This window comes from Melitaea cinxia, chromosome 8 (genome assembly GCF_905220565.1).
Source record: "Melitaea cinxia chromosome 8, ilMelCinx1.1, whole genome shotgun sequence".
In the NCBI taxonomy this organism is placed as follows: domain Eukaryota; kingdom Metazoa; phylum Arthropoda; class Insecta; order Lepidoptera; family Nymphalidae; genus Melitaea; species Melitaea cinxia.
Window position 1 is genome coordinate 11,615,788 of NC_059401.1, and position 23,028 is coordinate 11,638,815.

The 23,028-nt window shown below is 33.0% G+C and overlaps 1 protein-coding gene across 1 annotated transcript in view; it reads left to right on the forward strand.

Moving 5' to 3' along the window:
* Positions 1-21,430, forward strand: part of LOC123655921 (pyrokinin-1 receptor-like) — a 35,570-nt gene extending 14,140 nt beyond the window's left edge. The window contains exons 4-5 of the mRNA XM_045591663.1: positions 16,422-16,610; positions 21,221-21,430. Of these exons, the coding sequence (XP_045447619.1) occupies positions 16,422-16,610; positions 21,221-21,430 (399 nt within the window). The remainder of the gene's footprint in view (positions 1-16,421; positions 16,611-21,220) is intronic.
* Positions 21,431-23,028: the final 1,598 nt, after the last annotated feature.

Genomic DNA, 23,028 nt, shown 5'->3' on the forward strand with positions numbered 1-23,028 from the left:
AGACTTATTAAATATTATTTCGATTATAAACTTTTTATTTTTCGATAAAAATAATCATGAATTATATCTGATTATTTATTTCTAAAAACAACCTTAAAAAAGTAATTTACTTTATTAACCGAAATCCAAAAAAGGAGGAGGTCCTCAATTCGATTGTATTTTTTGTGAATTCAATTCGAATGTATTTCAGAACTTTTGACTGGGTGAACCGATTTCGACAATTATTATTTTTTAATCGAAAAGTGGTGTGTGTCATTTGGTCCCATTTAAATTTATTTGAGATCTTACTACTACTTTCGAGTTATATCTAATAATGCATTTTTACTTGACGCTTTTTTCGTCGACCTACGTTGTATTATACCGCATAACTTTTTACTGGATGTACCGATTTGATAATTCTTTTTTTTGGAAAGAAGATATCCCTAGTTTGGTACTATGATAAGGAAACCAGGATCTGATGATGAAATCCCAGACAAATAGAGGGGAAACTCACGAAAATCCGCATAACTTTTTACTGGGTGTACCGATTTTGATAATTTTTAATTAATCGAAAGCTGATGTTTATCGTGTGGTCATATATAAATTTTATCGAGATCTAATTACTACTTTTTGAGTAATCTTTGATAACGCGTAGTTACTTGACTATTTTTTCGTCGATCTACGTTGTATTACTTGTCGATGTAATTGAAGTCGGTTTTTTTTTCGTTTACGAGCAAACACAATTATTCTTAAAACGAGTCGAGAGTAACGTCGGCAGTGCGCTGGTATTGCTACCGGAATTAATATTTACCATTATTATAAAATAATCTTAACTTCTATACATAAAAATATCCCAAATAGAAACACAATACTAAGTAATAGTGTTTGTTTTGACATTTAAAAGAATGCTACTCGTTGTAAGCCAATTTTCTTTCCGTAAATAGCTTTATTTTGCTATACCGATGCGAATACATTACGTATAAATAGCTTCAGTAAGCTGGGAATCAAATTTCTTTATATCTTCTTTCGTATATATCTTCTCGAGAAGTCCATCATATTGGATTTAAAGTGACGTAAATTTTTCGAGTCACTTTCAGTAAGCCTTCAGATTTCACACACCCACACACACACACACACACATACATGTATAAACATTGAAAATTAAATTAACACGTTCACTGCGTAGCTCAAAAATACAATATTTCCACTGGTGCGGTACAAGACGATATTGCTATGTACTATAATTTTTTCTAATGCGAAACAAGACTAATGTGTCCGGTACTCCATTTTTTTTTAAACTTCTATTTCTCATTAAGTTTTTACTTTATGGCAACTTTTTGACTTTTATCGGTATCTAAAAACCTTAAACTATATTCATTTCTCTTGGTTGTAGAATTGGACTACTAATTTTACATTTATAGATATAAACATCTTACAGGACTTAAATGTCATGTAGCGCACCTAAAGTGGTGAAATTTTCTAATAGTCGATAAACAGATAGTGATGTTAATAAGAAAACAAATATTTATCGATATTATTTTTATTTATAAAGAAAATTAATTAACAATATTTTCATGAGCTTTATTAAAACAGGCAAGACAAAAAACTTTCTTACACTCAACACACATCAATTTAACTTTTGGCACCTTTTTATCAGCTTCCCGGCTAGTCATTGTTTTACGTAATTCCTGATAGCAAAGTGTGCATTGTTTTCTTTTTGCAATTTTTTCTAAGCTATGGTACTTCTTTTTTTCTGAAGACTTAATATCGTCGTGGAATGTACATCCAGTGATGTTTTGTATAATAGATTCAACAAAATCTATCAATGTTTCTTTTTTCTTAGATATATTATTATGAATTATCCACGCATTAACAACACACGTACCGAAAAGAAAACTCATCATAAGTTTTCGGTACCATTTGATGCCCCTTCTTAATGACGAATAATATGCTGTCATTTGGTCGCTATAATCGACTCCTTTCTTATGCAAATTATATAAAGATATACACTCTGGCTTGTAAATTCGCTCACCATTTCTTTTCTTTTGGCCTATCTCTTTTACAGCTGCAACATGATTCTTACAAGTTGTTATCATCGTAACAGTCCGTTTATCATGCCATTTGATTATTTTAACTCCGTTTTTGTTCATTTTGCCAATACACTGACCTCTCTTCAGTTTAGTCGATATAACATTTTTAGGAAGACCTCTTCTATTTATTCTGATTGTTCCACACAGTTCTGTTTTTTTCTTTAAAAGGTCTTCTGCCAAACCCAATGAGGTATAGAAATTATCAGCTATAATAGTTCTACCGCTTCCACCTAAGTCTTTTATTAATCTTAGGACGATATCATGGCCATGTGGCTGGTTTCCAGGTCTATCATTTTTACCTGTATAAACAATCATGGACCATGTATACCCTTCAGGTGTACATAATTTATATAATTTTATTCCGTATTTATGGCTTTTATTTTTTATATATTGTCGGAATTTCAGTCGTCCACGCCACGGAATCATAGATTCGTCAATTGCTAAATACTGGCCGGGTGTTAAAACTTCATTAAATTTGCTCAAAATCATATTCAAAACATCACGAACTTTGCATAATTTGTCCGTTGGATCAATTGCATCATTACTGAAATGCCAGCATTTCAATAGCAATATAAATCTATCTCGCGTCATTAATGATTGAATGTATTCATTTTTATAACATGTCTTTTTTGACCAATAGTTACATAGGCTTGGTAGTTTCACCACTCCCATTGTCATTAAGATACCCATAAAAGTGCACATTTCCTCAAAACTTGTGTCTACCCACTTTTTCAGTCTAGACTTATTTTTGACATTTTCATCATTACAAACATTATTTGCATAATAATTTGTCTCTGCTACCATTTTATGTATAATGTCATCAGTAACAAATAGCTTATAGATTTGAAATGGTGATGTCACATTGGGTGGAATATTTATTACAGTTTCATTTTTAAAATGACCAATATTTGGCATCGAAGAGGTAATATCTACCCATTCGCTATCTTGTGGCGTAGTCAACGGACTCTTAATACTGACTGTATTTTCATCACCAATCATAGATACCGTCTCTGTATCACTTGAAGAACTTTCAGAACTAGAAGGCTCATAATTTCTGTCACTGTCTGTACTTATGTCGCTATAATTATGTGGGTTTTCATTTACAATCTGATTAGTCTCTGGATGACGAGCTATTGCATCCGTCGCGCAATAGTTTGAACTAGTATCCGGTAATGATAAATCTATTGCTTGCGAGGTATTAACTGCATTGCTACATTTTTTAATCAAATATTTGGACGTTATTGTGCATGTCTTATTGTTATTAATCTCCAGGGTTTTTTGTTTAGGATTACTATTCATATATGTTGCTACGTGTTAAAAAATTGTTCGTTGGGTTAGAGAGTCACCCACAACTCCTAACACGAGACACAAGAGAGAGAGTAAAAAAAAATCCTACAGAATCTTGATCTTCTTTTTCAAAACACACAAAATCACCTTACACTAAAGCAGAGCTTAAACCTATAAGAACTACAATGACTCACCCACAACAAATCGCATTCAGATCCCAAGACGGCGAGAGAATCCAACCCAAAAAGAGAAAAGAGCAAAGAGGCCCGCAACACACGTCCTGAGCCTTATATACAGCAAACCCAGTGTGTCACGACACAACTACCCCCTAAGGTGCACCGCAACGTAATACGATACGAGGGTATTCCAAAAAATTAAATCAGTCGCCTAGAAAAAGTAAATAGCAACGCTAGTGCATAACTGTGCTATTATACATCAGCAGGAACGAAACTACGTGCTAATAAAAATATATGCTACAATACCCCCCCCCGACAGAGAAGAATTTTGCATCTCTGGCAAAATTCTAAAAAAAAAAACTAATGTAAGGAGAGAATCTGGTAAGCTCAGGAAGGGATTATAAAATTTAACTCCATACTAAGAGAAAAAAAAATTTTTTGATAGATTAATCATGAGAGATAATCGAATTACAAAAACACCACATATAATTTTGAATTCACTGCAACACTGTCTTACGACCCAATCATACGTCACTAACATACAACATCCTGAAATTCAACTATCAATGTGCGTTAACCGACCTAGACAATTAACGCCCTGACACTCAGAGTGACGGTCTATAAATGAGCACCACTCAGCAGCTACTTAAAATTTTTAATTTAACAATTTTTTTTTTCTTTTTAATCCATATTTAATACCGTATTCCCGATGTAGGCTTTAGAATGTGCATAACACAATTAGAATCGAATATATATTCGATAGAATAAAATAATATGTGGAATCGCCACCCGTTCCAGAGTTAAGTTGTAACACAACAACGACAACAACTTATGGCGTAGGCTTTAAACAAAATAATATGAGTGAGCAGATACGTTAAAGATGCACCCAACACACACAAATTAAGTTATTGCTCAGTGGAATAACTCAACAAAAATAAACACCAAAAGTACATTAGAGATGTACCCAACACACAACTATCATAAGTCATGTACTTGTATAAGCACAAAATAAAAAAAATGAGATCATCACCCGTCTCAAAAATGGAATACGTAATATAGATTTAAAACAAAAAGAAAACACAATATCAACTACCCCCACTACCAGAACTTCCTGTCAACCTCAAATCTTTAATATGCCAAACCCCAAGATCTTTACCATTCATATCCTGTAATACGTATACAAGAGGAGATCTTTTACCAACAATTCGACATTTGATAAATTTAGGCGCTAATTTCTTAGAAAAGTATTTATCTTTATCACTCAAGAAGTAAGTTTTCTTATAAACAAGATCACCAACATTAAATTCCGCAGTCCTACGACGCAAATTATAACTTGAAGTATTTTTTAAATGAGCGGCATACAACCGAAATTGAACTTTATCGAAAATACTCGCCAACTGACCTAAGTTCTCCGCATAACAGTCACGAGGAGTAAAAATCATATTTTCTATACTATCAGAGTCCAAATAATGCGAACCACACGACACTAACTCCCTACCGAAAACTAAAAAGGACGGAGTGAAACCCGTAGTTTCATTTACCGCGCTGTTAATTGCAAATTGAATTTGAGGTAAGTACCTATCCCACGATCTATGATCCTCATCGACAAAGGATGCAATACAAGTTAAAATAGTACGATTATATCTCTCAACCGGATTAACCTGTGGAGTATAACGTGGAGTAAAATGAACATTAGGAACATTATAACTTTTAAAAAAATTGATACACTCATTACTAATGAATTGCGTACCATTATCCAATATTACCGACTGTGGAATACCATGAACTAAGAAAACATTATCTTCAATTAACTTAATTATTACTTTGGAAGTTGCGCGCTTCATAGGGAAAATTAAACAAAATTTTGAAAAACAACAAGTTACAACCAATATATAATTATTTTGTTTTCTACTAATAGGCAATGGACCCATAATGTCAATTGAAATAACCTGCCAAGGACGGACACAATTCTTAGGACGACCCATGACACCTAATGTCAAATGATTTTGAGCTTTATATTCTAGACACTTAGAACAATTATTGACATAATTTAAAACATCTTTATACATTTTCGGCCAAAAGTACTTTAAATTTAATCTTTTAAGAGTTTTAAACATACCCAAATGACCTGCAGTGGGTACATCATGATTAATGGATATTATTTCCGAACGGTGTTCCATAGGAATCACCTCCTTCCAATCAAACTCCGATGTTAAATAATTTTTATTTTTAGACAATCTAAATAATTTATCATTTTTGATACAATAATTTTGAAACGATGCTGGTTTATTAGCGCAGCCATTAAAAATATTAAGAAACCATTTATCATTACCTTTATAATTTGAAATTGAAAATATACTACTCACGGGAATCGAACGACTCAACGCGTCAGGAATGACATTATCACAACCCTTACGATGTTTAATCTCAAAGTTAAACTCTGATAACCTAGTACTCCACCGAGCCAAACGACCCGACGGGTTTGACAATGATAAAAACCACTTAAGGGCACTATGATCCGTGTAAACTGTAAATTTTTTACCATTATCGAGATAACAACGCCAATGTTCGACCGCTGCCAAAACCGCTAATGTTTCTCGTTCCGTAATACCATAATTTTGTTCCGGCTTGGTAAGTGACCTACTCATATATGCAACAGGATGTTCTTTCCCTTCAAAGGTCTGAGAGAGCATCGCACCAATCCCATAACTACTCGCATCCGTGTGAACTTCAAAAGGTTCGTTATAATTAGGACACCTGAGAACAGGAGCAGAGACCAAACACTCCTTAAGCTTTCTAAAAGAACAATCCGCCTCCTCCGTCCATTTAAATGGAGGTGCACCCTTACGAGTAGAAGTTAATTTATTTAACGGTGCCGCCAAAGAACTGAAATCCTTAATAAAACGACGATACCACGACGCTGTCCCTAAAAAACGTTTTAAACCCTTAACATTGGTTGGAGTGGGAAAATTAACTATTGCAGAAACCTTATCCGGGTCCGTACGCAACCCATGTTTATCGATTACATACCCCAAATATTTCAACTGACTCTCTAACCCAACGAACAATTTTTTAACACGTAGCAAAAACTTTTAAATATTAACTTTAAATTTTAAACATACTAATATACATACACAACCTAAACGAAACAGTAATCAAATTTAATTAATAAAAATGAAAAGTAATAATTTAACACAATTCACAAAACACAAAACACACAAAGACACAAGGACAAGACCCTTTATATACCCAGAGAAAACCACTTGCCAGGAATAAGAAAAAAAAAAAAAAATTTGAGTGCCAATGCGATACCCTACAAAATAAAATAATTAAAATAATTCACCGACAAACAAATAATTTTAAATATTAGAGAATTTACGCTGGGCGCCAGTGCTACGTGTTAAAAAATTGTTCGTTGGGTTAGAGAGTCACCCACAACTCCTAACACGAGACACAAGAGAGAGAGTAAAAAAAAATCCTACAGAATCTTGATCTTCTTTTTCAAAACACACAAAATCACCTTACACTAAAGCAGAGCTTAAACCTATAAGAACTACAATGACTCACCCACAACAAATCGCACTCAGATCCCAAGACGGCGAGAGAATCCAACCCAAAAAGAGAAAAGAGCAAAGAGGCCCGCAACACACGTCCTGAGCCTTATATACAGCAAACCCAGTGTGTCACGACACAACTACCCCCTAAGGTGCACCGCAACGTAATACGATACGAGGGTATTCCAAAAAATTAAATCAGTCGCCTAGAAAAAGTAAATAGCAACGCTAGTGCATAACTGTGCTATTATACATCAGCAGGAACGAAACTACGTGCTAATAAAAATATATGCTACAATGTATGATGAATATGATCTGTATCAATTTTTTTCTGTTTATTTGACTTTGGTGTAGATAATAATTCTTTTATAGATTCTGGTGTCAGCTTGCAATCAACATTTAATAAATTATTATAAGATAAGTCACTAAGTGAGCCAGCTTCACTGGAACATCCAGAAAAAGAGACATTGTGTAATACTGTATATGTATTACTAGTCGAGGGACTTTCATATGTATTTTTTTGATTAATATTTTTATTTGTAATTGACTGCTGAAAATGTGGCCCAGGTGATGTAGCTGTAACTGAATGCGATGGAATCTTTATATTATTTAAAACTTTGATTTTCTTACCAGGAGGTAAAATCTTTTGATTTGTGCCTGTGCCGTCCGATTTTATATTATCATCTTCCTTTTTATCTTCGAAAACACTCGCAAGCATTTTTCGGGAGCGCTTCATTTTGAATTTAAAGTTTTTAACTATTACGTATTTAAAGAGCGGGAAAATATAATAAATATCGACAAACGTCTAACTGCAATCAAAGTCAGATTATCACTAACACATACGCCCCCGCCACCAGTGCGATACCGGACATGCACAGACAAGTCGTATTCGTCCGGTAACGCACTGAACGCAAAGTTTTTTCGTTCTGTGCGTACAGGGCCAATATGCTATGTATTTTTTTTTTCTATTGTAATAAAACCGTCGTAAAGTAAGAAGCAATAATATATATTTGTCTTCTTTTAACTCAGAGAATATCGTACCTAAAATTAAGCCGCACGAGCGAGAAAAACTGGTTTTTGACGCTCGCACCGCGGTAAAGTTCATTACCGGCTACATATGTCCGGTAACGCAGTGAACGTGTTAAATAACCTTTATCAGCTATGGAATTTTAATTACAAAATTTTAAAATATCATTCTCGAAAAAAAATGTCAATTATTTTAAAAATTAATATGTAAATTAATAAAGTTAATATGTTAAAAATCAAGAAAGTATCATAATCTATACTAATATTATAAAGAGGAAAGATTTTATTGTTTGTTTGTTTGCATTTTTTTACATATAAAGTTATATCCACCCGATATGATATGATTATATGCCCGTGCTTTTTTTCCAATTTTATTTTTGTTAGTAATCGTTACTTGGTACCTACACTTTTTTTACGTGGGGAAAATCCATCATGGATACCTTCGGCGCGGGGGCACCAGAGGGTTATGTCAGACTCCTACTGCTTAAGAAACCACCACGTGTGAGCAGTCGTCCGCCTGGGTGGGGCGAGATGGGATCGTGCTAGCATTCGCCACCTCGCCCGACGGTAGGCCCGGACGAAACCTCCGGGCCCCGGCACAAACTTGGTACCTACACTACTGCAGCTTATATTATAGCTTCAGCCTGTAATATCCTACTACTGGGCATAGGCCTTTTTCCCCATGTAGAAGAAGGATCAGAGCTTAATCCACCACGCTGCTCCAATGCGGGTTGGCTGCAGCTTACAATAAAAAACCAATTATTCTGTTTGTTTGTTTGCATTGAATGGGCTGACTACTGAACCGATTTCAAAAATTCTTTCACCGTTGGGAAGCTATGCTTATCCGCCGGTGACATAGGCTAAGGTTATATTTTCAAAAAAAATAGGGAAAAAAATTATTTTGAATTTTTTTAAATACCCTTGCGAAGCCGGGGCCGGATGCTAGTTTAAAAATAACACGGATTTAAAAAGAGTTCTGAGTCATAAAATGGATTTAAATTAGTTTGTTAATCATTGAATATGCAATAAATTGAAGATTACTTATTGTTAGCTGTAGTAGCCATGATGGATTCACATCAATCCATTTATATGGGGTACTTTAACACAAGTACGTATAAAACATAAATGTCAAGGCGCAATAAAAATTATGATTTTACAACGGTACCTACTTTTAAATGGAAAGATAAGTGTCGATAATAGTTTGTTTGTGTTTTTTTTTTATATTTTGTAAGAATTTTTCTATTGTTAGTTTGTTGGCAAGGACGCATTAATTAATTCTTTATCTGATTTTGCTTATTATTTTGTATCCAAATATACCGACTATTTTGACATATCGAATGGAAAATTCATAAACGTTAACCACAAATGACATATGAACACCTGTTGGAATAAAACACAAGTAATACTGCGAAAGCAGCCTAGTTTCATATAATTCAAAAACAATTAGCCAAGAGTACTAAAACCAACTCACCGGTATTTTATAGCTATTGGCAAACGTGAAAATAAGTCTTCTATTACCTTTTATTTTTTATTTAATCAATTTCAGGAACTCAATTTATGTTAGCTTTATGGTAAACGTTACATTATATTTCCCTCAACTTTTTTGTGATTTTTTTCCTTACGCTTATATGACCAAAATGAGAACTATAAGATAACTTAGAATCTAATAATATCTAAGTCTTAGATATTACTAAATAATATTACTATTTTTCTTAAAGATTTACTATACAACAATTTATTTTGACGTTCTCAACATTTTGTCAATAGAACTTTTGTTACTATGTTATTCACATTGGTTCATTGCGATCATCTATACATAATAATTATAGAATTATTCTACTTTACAGAAGAGTCATTGCTATTTTTAACAGACCAAATTAAAAGGGAAAAGTTCTTAGAGATGGGGGAGGGAGTCCCCCTGTCTTTGGGTTCAGTTGTATTGTAAAAAAATTTTTTAACTCAAAAACTACTTATCAGATCTCACTCAAATTTAAATAGGAACAAACTTTCTTATACAAAAAGATTTATAAAATAAAACAAAAGAAACATTTAAAAAATACAGTCGATTTGAGTATATTCTCCTTCTTTAACGACGATTAAAACATGATTTCAATAAATATTCCTTTGGATAACAATTTATTTAAACCGCTTATGAAAATATGTAGTATATGTTAGTATAGCCTATACGTATGTACGTTTGTGTCAGTTTGAGCGTTTGTGTTTTGTGTTTCTGGGCACCGACACAAAGGATCGTTTAGTGTTAGAAGTTTACAGTAAAAAGCGTCTAAATTTTACAGTCTCCCAGCTTTTACCTAAAACACAAGCATTAAGTTGCGTACGATAAGAACAGACGACCGTGTGTGTATGGTATAAAAAAGTAATTAATATCTTATTGGATTACTTAATTTTGTATGTGTAATTAAAGTATAATTTTCCCTAAATTACAAGAATGAATACAATTAATTAGCTGTTTAAAACAATTGTTATATCATTCGCTACAATTATGACGACGTAAATCAAAAAACTTTAAATAAAAAAATACAATAATTGTGTTTGTTCGCAAACGAAAAAAACCGATTTCAATTACATCGACAAGTAATACAACGTAAGTAGACGAAAAAAATTAACAACTGCACTAGTCGTCACTACGATTTTCGAGGGTTCTCACGATTTCTCTGGGATTCCATTATCAGATCCTGGTTTCCTTACCATGGTACCAACCACCCTTGGGATATCCGAACGTACATTATATATATATATATATATATATATACGGTATATATATACGGTACGGGTATATATATATATATATATATATATATATATATATATATATATATATATACGGTCGGATTGAGTAACCTCCTCCTATTTTGAAGTCGATTAAAAAAGCTAAGTTATTTATCTAATTATGTTCCTAAATCTCAAATTAGTAAAATTAGGCTTCGGAACGCTTTCATATTTACCGCGTACCTACATAGACCGCGAACAAATTACGGTAAAAAAATATAATGTTTGAAGGCGCTCAGCACTATAATAAACTACCTCTAGATATAAGAAATTCTAAGACGACAATAACTTTTAAAAAGCTTTTAAAATTTTATATTCTAAATAAACAAATAAAAAAAAATATATATATATATATATATATATATATATATATATAATTAAAATAAAAATAAAAAATAGATATTAAAGAAACAAATATTAATAACCACTACATAATAAATAATTACGCAATAATAATGTCATCATCATCATCATCATCATTACAGCCTATAACAGTCCACTGCTGGACATAGGCCTCCACAAGTTTACGCCAAAAATAACGTGAACTTATGTGTTTTGCCCATAGTCACCACGCTGGGCAGGCGGGTTGGTGACCGCAGTACTGGCTTTGTCGCACCGAAGACGCTGCTGCCCGTTTTCGGCCTGTGTATTTCAAAGCCAGCAGTTGGATGGTTATCCCGCCACCGGTCGGCTTTTTAAGTTCCAAGGTGGTAGTGAAACTGTGATATCCCTTAGTCGCCTCTTACGACACCCACGGGAAGAGAGGGGGTGGCTAAATTCTTTAGTACCGTAGCCACACAGTATAATAATATACACAAAATTAATATATCTTTAAAGTACACACATGCCACATCCAGTTTTGCATAGTCTAAGGAATCTTTAAATATAATATTTATTTATAAACAAACTTTATGCAACTACCTCCAATATTTTTTACATTTTTTGATTGTACGTAGCTGCCTACTTTTTATGTTTTATGTTTTAACTTTAATTGTTTCTTATGAAAGGGAATTGTATTATTCTTATAAGAAATAAAGTTCTTAAACCTTAAATTAGTCCTAAGTAATGGCAAGTTCTTTACTAATAGGTTCATAGCTTCGGAATAACTAATGTCAATGTATTAAGATAAACTAACTGGGCCCTGCGGTTTCACCCGCGTTGATTTGAGGAAAAAAATAGCCTTCCTTCTTCTTAAAGGATCTTTTTTAAATAGTTTAATTTTTTCTTGTTGTGGATGCCGGCAGAGCAAGCAATTATCTATAAAATAATATATAATATATGTGGAGTAATTGTAAAGTTCTTTTTAAAAGGGGGGCAAACATCTTAACCTTAGCGTATTACATATAAGATAAAGGTTTTGTTAGTTGATGTTTGTTTAAATAACACAGTAAAAATAAAATTTAATTTATCATAAGTACAACATTCAGTACAGTTTTTAGTAGTATAGTATGTAGTAGTAATAGTTTTATAAACAAGAAATTGTAAACGTCAAAAAAGGCTAGAAAATTTTGTATTTGTGTGTGTGTTTGTTTGTGGTATTATGATATCCGAGTTATTTTTGATACGATTCGAATATATCAACTATATCTATGGGTTTTAATGTTTTAAGGAGATTCTCAATTCGACTGTATTTTTTTAACTGACTTCCAAAAAAGGAGGAGGTTCTCAATTCGACTGTATTTTTTTTTTTATGTATGTTACATCAGAACTTTTGATCAGGTAGACCGATTTCGACAAATTTTGTTTTAATCGAAAGGTGGTGTGTGCCGATTGGTCCCATTTAAATTTATTTGAGATCTAACAACTACTTTTCGAATTATATCTAATAATGCGTTTTTACTTGACGCTTTTTTCGTCGACCTACGTTGTATTATACCACATAACTTTCTACTGGATGTACCGATTTTGATAATTCTTTTTTTGTTGGAAAGGGGATATCCCTAGTTTGGTACCATGATAAGGAAACCAGGATCTGATGATGGGATCCCAGAGAAATCGAGAGAAACTCTTGAAAATCCGCAATAACTTTTTACTGGGTGTATCGATTTTGATAATTTTTACTTTAATCGAAAGCTGATGTTTATCATGTGGTCACATATAAATTTTATCGAGATCTGATAACTACTTTTTGAGTAATCTTTGATAACGCGTAGTTACTTGACTATTTTTTCGTCGATCTACGTTGTATTGCTCGTCGATGTAATTGAAGTCGGTTTTTTTTTTCGTTTGCGAGTAAACACAATTATATGGTATGTAAGTGTATTAAATATGCGTATATTGACTCTCTGTCATACTACGTCACTTAGAGCCATGCAAGAAAATCTAGCCGTGAAAGTGTAAAAGTGGACATAGATCTAATATTTGAGTTAGTGTGATCATCCCTCGGTTCAGAAGGTCATCGTATAGAGAAAATTATTCTGTGAATGTATCATGTAGTATATTATACATTGCATTTCCATATGCAATGTATAATATACTACATGATACATTAATAGAATAATTTAGTACTGTGTGGCTACGGTAGTAAAGAATATAGCCACCCCCTCTCTTCCCGTGGGTGTCGTAAGAGGCGACTAAGGGATAAGACAGTTCCGCTACCACCTTGGAACTTAAAAAGCCGACCGGTGGCGGGATAACCATCCAACTGCTGGCTTTGAAATACACAGGCCGAAGACGGGCAGCAGCGTCTTCGGTGCGACAAAGCCAGTACTGCGGTCACTAACCCGCCTGCTCAGCGTGGTGACTATGGGCAAAACACATGAGTTCACGTTATTTTTGGCGTTAACTTGTGGAGGCTTATGTCCAGCAGTGGACTGTATAGGCTGTAATGATGATGATGATTTCCATATGATTGCATGTCATGACACGCATTTTGCATAAGCAAGAAATATTCTCTATCTTATTAAGGTTATAAACATTTTTAAATTAAATATAAGTAGAATTTTCCATTTTTTGGCAAATATTTTACCGACCTTTTTATAGTTTAGTTAAATTTTCTTTGATTAAAAATTAATAATAAACATCTGTATATAAAAATTCAAACTAAGCAAATTGAAAAAAAAAAAAAAAAACGTTAGGAAATCCAGCGTTTAAATGTTATTGCATCGACAAATTTTATTATTATCGACGTCGTTTCACGGTGTGGCCGGGATCTATTAAACTTATGGTCTCTAGTAAAGGTCACCTATAAATCTGAACTATTTTTGGAGAAAAAGGGCCAACATTGGGTCGCTTTACTGTCACGAGAACATTGCTCGCGACCAAATTGCTAGAAACCCGGTTCTATCGTTTTGTTTATTATAGCAAACAAAAAATCTCATATCGTCTATTGATTCTAATTTTGTCTTTTATATGTACAGCGTATTTGCATGTTTAGTTTATAACTGCTTTATATTATTTTGTTGTGAGAAGATAGAGGAAATATAAGTATATAATTTTTTTCTTTTCTTAATTACTTTTTATGTCACTAGCACCTCAGTAATACTCGTTAACTTATATACTTATTTAAAAAATAATTTATCTTAGGTTAATGTTTTGTAGGCTTCTAACTTTTACCAATATCTTATCCTCCACCACTTACCAATATTTTATCAAAAACATTTATCAGACTTTGTGTTACAAAAAGTTTGTTTTTATTTAACAAAACGCCAAATACGACATTTTCCTCAGAAGCGAAACAGTAATTACAAATATCAATTAATTTTATCTCAGATGAATCGAATTGTAGAAAAACTAAAATATTTATATAAATATCTGGTTGTTTTTTATATTTTTAAAAGTAAAAAAGCTCAAAAATTCATAGTTATCTACCTTTCTTGAAATTATTATTAATTTTCTTATCTTTGAAGCTTCGCAAACTGCCACTATGTGCTTCGTTTTCCGCGAATATTATCACATTTATTTTATTTACTAACCCGCTTTAAATTTACCTCTTGGTAGTAGTATAACAATAATGCTATAGTACTATAATAATAGAGACACCGCAAATTTTCCTTGGCAATAAAGGTGATTCGTACGATTTATTTTTGTATATATATATTTTTTTTTTTTTGATAAAATGCGTGTCATTTAACTATATGATCGACTTATTTTATAATTTTTGAAATAATCCGAGGTAAGTTGGTGTTGGTATTTGGGTCGATAAGTATTTTTGTTTATATACTTATTATATTATACCATTTGTAATACTGTTTCCTTACTTAATTAAAGAGAAAAAATAAATAAGGTAATGTGTCAGTCCACATGAGCGTTCGATGTACACAGATTAGATGGGAGTGTTCTGTCTAGAGGTATCCGTTAGAGAATTGAAATAGTTTAGTGACGATTTACATAAGTGTTGATGCCATATGTGACAACTGTACTCTGGCAGAGTTTGTCAAACTTATTTAATTTTCTTGTTTTATATTACCTTTGATGATATTAAAGGTTTTAAACTAATATTCTGAATGTCAGTAATTGTAATTATGCGCGTTTGTAAACGTATATTTTCGATAAAAACATTCAATAAAATTTAATTTATTACAAAGTGATTAAAAAAGTAAATAATATATAAACAAAAACGTCTTGCTTTTGCATACGTAAGAAGTACCTACTTTGTTTTATTTATATCATTTTTATTATAAACGTTAAAGTCAGAGATAAAAGATTAGATAGATTTAAATGAAAGATAAATATGCATATCAGTCGTTCTTAATAAAAAAAAACGGGCTAAAAATACAAAGAATAACACAACGATATTAAAAAATAAAAAATGTAAATCTTGTACCCAAGCGTACGGTCATTCATATTTATTTATTAGATGTTGTGAAGTATATACATAATTGTAAAATACGTGTTACATGTTGTTCTTCGTCTTTTGAAAATAAATTACCTTTAAGTCTTTTTAAATAGATAACCTGGTGTCTGGTGTAGTGGTGTTTGAAAACGCCTAAACACCGGCGTTCACGAGTTCGATTCTTACTTGGGGTGGATTCGTAAAAATATTTGTTTCCGGACCGGGTGTCATCCTTATGGTCGGGTTTCCCTGTCGTGCCTTCCGAGGCACGTAAAGTTTTTGGTCGCAGTTGTTATCATAGCGATACCATATCATACCTGACGATGGTCGTTACTTAAAATAGGGAATATACCTGCCAACCCGTAGTCGATCAGTGTGGTCCATTAAGTTCCGACACATCTCCTTCATGGTATATGGAGAAGAAACCCTATGCCCTATATAGTAAGGTTTGAGCGTAGCAGAATATATCCTGCATAAAATCTGGAGTAGCCCGATTGGGAAAATACCTCAACCTTACAGGAGATAAGAGCTGAATAATACTACTCTCAAGTAGTGTTGTGTTCCTGTGGTGGGTAAGGATGATAAAGCTCCTGGTGCTCCTGATGCTCCTACTTCTGGTGTTTCAGGCGTCTATAGTCTTAGGTAGCCGTTTACCATTAGATGAGCCGTGCGCTTGTTTGTCGAGATAGTCGTATAAAAAATGTCAAATCAATAAATAAGGTTCATGCCATTTTTTTTTACGCAGGTGACATTATCAATGTGGTGCAGAAGAGGAAGGCCGCGGCTAGAACGAACGTACAGCGCTATAGTGGCATCTCAGCGAGACCGCGCTGTTATGAGGGATACACAGAGAGAAAGGCTCCCCAAACATCGATATCTTCGCCGACTATCAACCGCCTCCTCACAGTTGGGCGACGCGCCGCCCAGAGCGCAGGTAAGGTCAGGCAAAACATTCATTATAGTTTTGGTGTAAAGGGATTGATGCTACTGATGGTGTGGATTTGCACAAACGAATTTTATATAAAACACAATATCTTCTTTAACGCTGGCACTGCTAAATACTGCAACTGATTATTAATTTTTAAGGTTTTTATGCATATTCCTTTTTTATAACTCATAATTTTATATATTACGTTATTGATTTTAATAGGTTTTAGATGATTGCTCTATATGCTATTATGTTGTATTTCTTAGAGAATATTAAGAAGACAAAAAAGGATGTTGCCCGCAGGCTTGGAATTACTTTAGTCAAATCTACTAAAATACACCTAGTATGAAAGCATCTGTTGTTATTGACGATTGATTGTAATTCAGCCTGTAGCATCCCACTGCTGGGCATAGACCTCTTTCTCCATTTAGGAGAAGCATTAACGTGCTCTTTGAGGTACGATGGAAAAACCCATTAGGACAGACATCCAAACCGAAATAAATAGTTTTAGAAATACAAATATCTATCTCGAACGGGAATCGGACCCGCAGATCGTCGGTTTTAAGTTAGGTTCGTTTAGTTTAGGAGACTACTCGCATCACTACACCAGAGCTGTTGTTATCTGTCTATACCCGAAGAAGCTGAAATTTAAAAATCATTTGTAGTTTCGAATTTCGATCACATTTATTTAAAACTAGCTGACCCCAATGCAATAGTGATACTAAATATACTAAAGAATGTCTTTATATACAACGTTCATAGGCCCCGGTCGGTACCGCCGTAGCCGCAATGTCCCTGGATTTTAAATCTGTAATATCTTCGAAAATATTAATTTTAATTACATGCTTTAAAGAGTCATATTGATCTATTAAGTAATTAATAATTTAAGTGCACAATTTATTTAAGGTATTTAATTGAATAAGGATTAATGTTGTATTGTTTAAAATCGCTTCGCAATTAAACCATTATTTCTCGTAAAAAGTAAAGGATAAAAAGTGGTTATTTTGGGTTATCCCTAAGAGATAGACATATACCATCGCGGACTTGTTTGTAGACCTTTTTAAGGTGTATAATACTGTAGTATATTATTTTGATCTACCTCGTAAGGTTCAGCCCGCGTTTGCAATGTAGGCGCAATAATTGTGTTTGCTCGCAAACGAAAAAAAACCGACTTCAATTACATCGAAGAGTAATACAACGTAGATCGACGAAAAAATAGTAATACTTTGTTCGTATTCCATATAACGCGACATTATAAAATTGTAGAATTATATAATGTTCTACTGTTATTTCTAACATTTTGTTAGCGATTGTAGGCAGAAATTTCATAAAAGGCCCGTCGTCGATTCGCGCGAAGCGCTGACATCGCTTATTACGGCGGGTTTTTTAGTTGAAGCGGATTTATATTGAATTACGGTTTATGTCTTTTTTATTAAAAATATGTAATGTTCATGTTTTCACACAGCTCCGATGCACGACTGGAGTTTACCCCTTCAGATCAACTGTCTAAATAGGCACAAAAAGGCTTACTAGTCTAAGAAATATATTATTACTATATCAAATTGTAAATAAATTAATGCAATAACGCCATCTATTGGAACCTAATTGCGTTATTAGAAAACGTCTGAACGCCATCTCTAACAAGGTCATTCGTTCAGTAGATTTTACTGTTCAATTTTTTCATTCCGGGGCCTTAAATGAAAATCGATTCTTAAGGAGAAAACTCCAAAAACAGTCAAGTAAATACGCCATATCAGATATAGCTCAAAAAGTTCGAGTCAAATCTCAATTATATTTAAATGGGACCACATAACAAGCACCACCTATCGATTAAAAAAAGAATCAGTATATAGTAATGAGGTTAATATAACGTTGGTCGACGTAAAATAGCCAAGTAAATACCCAGTATTAGCGATAACTCAAAAATTAAAAGCTCAAATATATTTATAACGAATAAACTGCTACTCTCTAGTCTAGTGGAATATTGTAATTTGATCGATAGTGAACGAAGTAATTTCATTAAATTTTGATAGATGGCGTTGTGGCAAAGTATTGAACATGACCACAGTCGTCTTAACATCGTCATGTAAATACGTGTCATCAAAGATTACTCAAAAATTGCTCATTATATCTCAATCATATTTAAAACGGACGACATGACAAGTATTAGCTTTTGATTTATACAAAAAAGATCAAAATCAGTGGACCCAGTAAAAAGTTATTGCGGATTTTCAAGAGTTTCCCCTCGATTTCTCTGGGATCCCATCATCAGATCCTGGTTTCCTTATCATGGTACCAAGCTAGGGATATCTCCTTTCCAACAAAAAAAGAATTATCAAAATCGGTACACTCAATAGAAAGTTATGTGGTATAATACAACGTAGGTCGACGAAAAAAGCGTCAAGTAAAAACGTATTATTAGATATAATTCGAAAAGTAGTTGTTAGATCTCAAATAAATTTGAATGGGACCAATCGGCACACACCACCTTTCGATTAAAACAAAATTTGTCGAAATCGGTCTACCTGGTCAAAAGTTCTGATGTAACATACATAAAAAAAATAAATAAATAAATAAAATAATTGTGTTTGCTCGCAAACGAAAAAAAAAACCGACTTCAATTACATCGACAAGTAATACAACGTAGATCGACGAAAAAATAGTCAAGCAACTACGCGTTATCAAAGATTACTCAAAAAGTAGTTATCAGATCTCGATAAAATTTATATGTGACCATATGATAAACATCAGCTTTCGATTAAATTAAAAATCATCATAATCGGTACACCCAGTAAAAAGTTATTACGGATTTTCGAAAGTTTCCCTCGATTTCTCTGGGATCCCATCATCAGATCCTGGTTTCCTTATCACGGTACCAAACTAGGGATATCCCCTTTCCAACAAAAAAAGAAATATCAAAATCGGTACATCCAGTAGAAAGTTATGCGGTATAATACAACGTAGGTCGACGAAAAAAGCGTCAAGTAAAAACGCATTATTAGATATAACTCGAAAAGTAGTTGTTAGATCTCAAATAAATTTAAATGGGACCAATTGGCACACACCACCTTTCGATTAAAATAAAATTTGTTGAAATCGGTCAACCCGGTCAAAAGTTCTGATGTAACATACATTAAAAAAAAAAAAAAAATACAGTCGAATTGAGAACCTCCTCCTTTTTTGGAAGTCGGTTAAAAATACAGTCGAATTGAGAACCTCCTCCTTTTTTGGAAGTCGGTTAAAAAATGTGTGTATTTACGACATCACATTAGAAACCTTTAAAATTATCAGTCGTTCTCTACTATTATGCATGTATCATACATATAAATCTTCCTCTTTACTCTATCTATTAAAAGAAAACCTTATCAAATCCATTGCGTGGTTTTAAAGATCTCATACATAGGGACATACAGTCAGCGAGAAGCGACTTTATTTTATACCATGTGATAGTGACAGTGATAGTGATATTGTGAAATGCTTGTTGTCGAACAGGCACTGCTAATGTTTGAATATATCGTGAAAGCTGTGTGTGAAACGTGTTTGTTCACTTTGATTTTATTTGCCTTCACATCGAAATACATAGTTTATTTTTGCAAGGTCATTAACGTAAACGTCCATTCGTGGAAACTAGGTATTGTTTAAATTTTATAACAATTAAATAAATGTGTGGTAGTTTTATACAAAGTTTATGATTTTTTTTGCATAAAATGTTCTGTTGAAAAAACAAATAATAGTTTTACTAATTTTATATTTAACAAGCTATACACGCAACTTCGTTCGCTATTACAAGTTTAGATTTTCATTACAAATCTAATATTTCCAATACAGTTCGTATTGGCTTCCGGAGTAAAAATTATCCAATCTCTCTTAGCCTGCAGTATGAACACCAATTGGGACATATTTCGCTTGAATCTATTCAGTATTTTGGCTCGACTGGTCGCGCATTTAATTCATATGGCCTGATTATCATTTATTTAGAAATGACACTACAAATTAAATTGAAGGTAATGCAAGAGTTGCTATATATTGCTATTTTTAATCGACTTCAAAAAAGGAGAAGGTTACTCAATTCGACCGTATATAGATATAATGTATGTTCGGGGATAACTTCGTCATTTATGAACCGATTTTGATCATTAATTTTTTTTTGGAAGGATGATAACCCAATGCCATGATAAGGAAACCAGGATCTGATGATGGGATCCTAGAGAAGTCGAGGGGTACCCTCGATGATCGTACTGACGACGAGTGCGTTTGTTATTTTTTTCGTCTAATTACGTTGTATTACTTGTCGATGTAATTGAAATCGGTTTTTTTCGTTTGCTAGCAAACACAATTATACTTTCATTATCATATCATCAGATCATTCACGTTTCATACTATCAAGTTGGATTAAATTTTCTTATTATCTCGATGTTGCAATTTTCAATTAAATATAATTTTTTTTAAACAGGTAAGGTTCGGATCTTCTTCCATAAATTATAAATAGAAGTACTTACACCTATTGACACGAGTTAAATTGGAACGGTGACAAAAACAGGACAGATGAAATCTGTAATTGCGTAATGACATTGATCTTCTATAAAAAATAAACTTAGATTTTTTTTTATTTTCAGTCGTACCATCAATCAGGTCTAGCCATCGTAAATGAGATGCCAGATGTCAGTTGGGTTTGGAAGGAACAGCTACCAGAGAAATCGGATTCTTGTGTATCACCACGAAGTATCTCAAATTCTAGTCTCTACGAACTCGATCAGGATATGAGTAAAGAAGAACTGGCTACTTTTATGTATCAAATCAATTGTAGTATTGGTGCAATAACCTGAGACACGTCAGTTTAGGGGTCTGAAAGGGCAATCCCTAAACTGAATAGAAAGCAAAGCTGAAAGATAATATTTTTTTGCATACGTTGAGTGTGATGTTGATAAAATATTTATAAGAGAAATAATTTAAATTGTGAACGGTACCAATGGGATGATCATTCACGAATTTAATGACGTTTTGTTGAAATTAAATGGCGTTAACTATGTAATTTAATATTATTTTATTTTGATTACATACAATGATGTAATGCATAAATCTACATAAATCCAAATGCTATATGTAAATATTGGTGTATGTGTTCAAATAGTTTCTGAAGATGAATGAAATGTGATACTTACTTTTAAGGTTCCTAGGGACCCTGTTCAATAATCACGTAAGGCTTAAAAGAGGGGAAGGGGTTTAAAAAAATTACGAAATATCACAAGCAGGGGCTGTAATCAGATATCACGTGTATTTATTTTTAGTTGAGCACGCAAATTTTTAACCTAAACAAACAACCAATAAACACTCTGCAACATTAACGTTTTTTAGCGATTGAATAATATTTTCAGTCTCACTAGCCCTTGTTGAAATTCTTAAACATGCACCGTAGGCTCTTCCTAGATCGTTTCTGGGTGTATAAAAATCGTGAGAGATCACATACGCCGTATACTATGGGCATCGTGCGGATATGCTTGTTTAATAAATATATATTAAATAATATTTTATAAATTAAATAGGAATAGTAAATATATGTGTAATACAAATAAATATAATAAACTAAAAAATAATTAAATAAAAAATAAATGATAAATGCTAGGTAGCCTACAGTTTGTTGTTATGTACAGAAAGTTTTATCTTTCAGGGCTGGGTCTCAGTACTCGGCCATCCCGCCCGGTAACGCTGTAAAGGCCGATAGGGTCAACAGATACTCCATTCGTAAAAAAAAACATTTTAATTAAGATGCTTAGTTATTCAAAATTTAATCAAATTAGGTCTTACACATTTCGATAGAACTTTTGGGTATTGGAGGATTGCCTAAAACTTTACCACATAACAGCAGGTGGGGGGTTAAAAGCTGATAAAAACACGGAAGGCCTCTATAAGTTTAAGAAGGTTATAGACAGAAGAGCCTATGTGCTCTTTTTTTGTGGAGATTGGATAAAATATTATTTTTAAATCTGATGTTATGTTTAATTATGAACAATGGACCTGGGGTTTTCGCACAATATTAAATTTATCTATATATTGTATTATTCAATTAAAACAATTAAGACATAGATCTTTCATTTTAAGTTTAATTCATGTTAAGTACATATATTACTGTTAATGTCCGATAGTTAATTATGTATCCTCTGGAATCAATTATAATTATGTATTTGACAGATAAGTTCTCTTGTTCCATCTTAGAAGTTTGGTTTTGGGCGTGTTGCAAGACAAGACTTTTTTTTGTTTCTCGTGCTTTAATTCCTTCTTTAGTTTGTTAAATTAAAGAAAAAAAAAATTACGTTCGTTGATATTCATGTTCAGATGTATTTAGCTCGAAAAGGTATAAAGTACTTGTCTTATTATATATTATAAAGTGTTTGTATTTACTTGAGATTTTCAGGATTTGTATCAT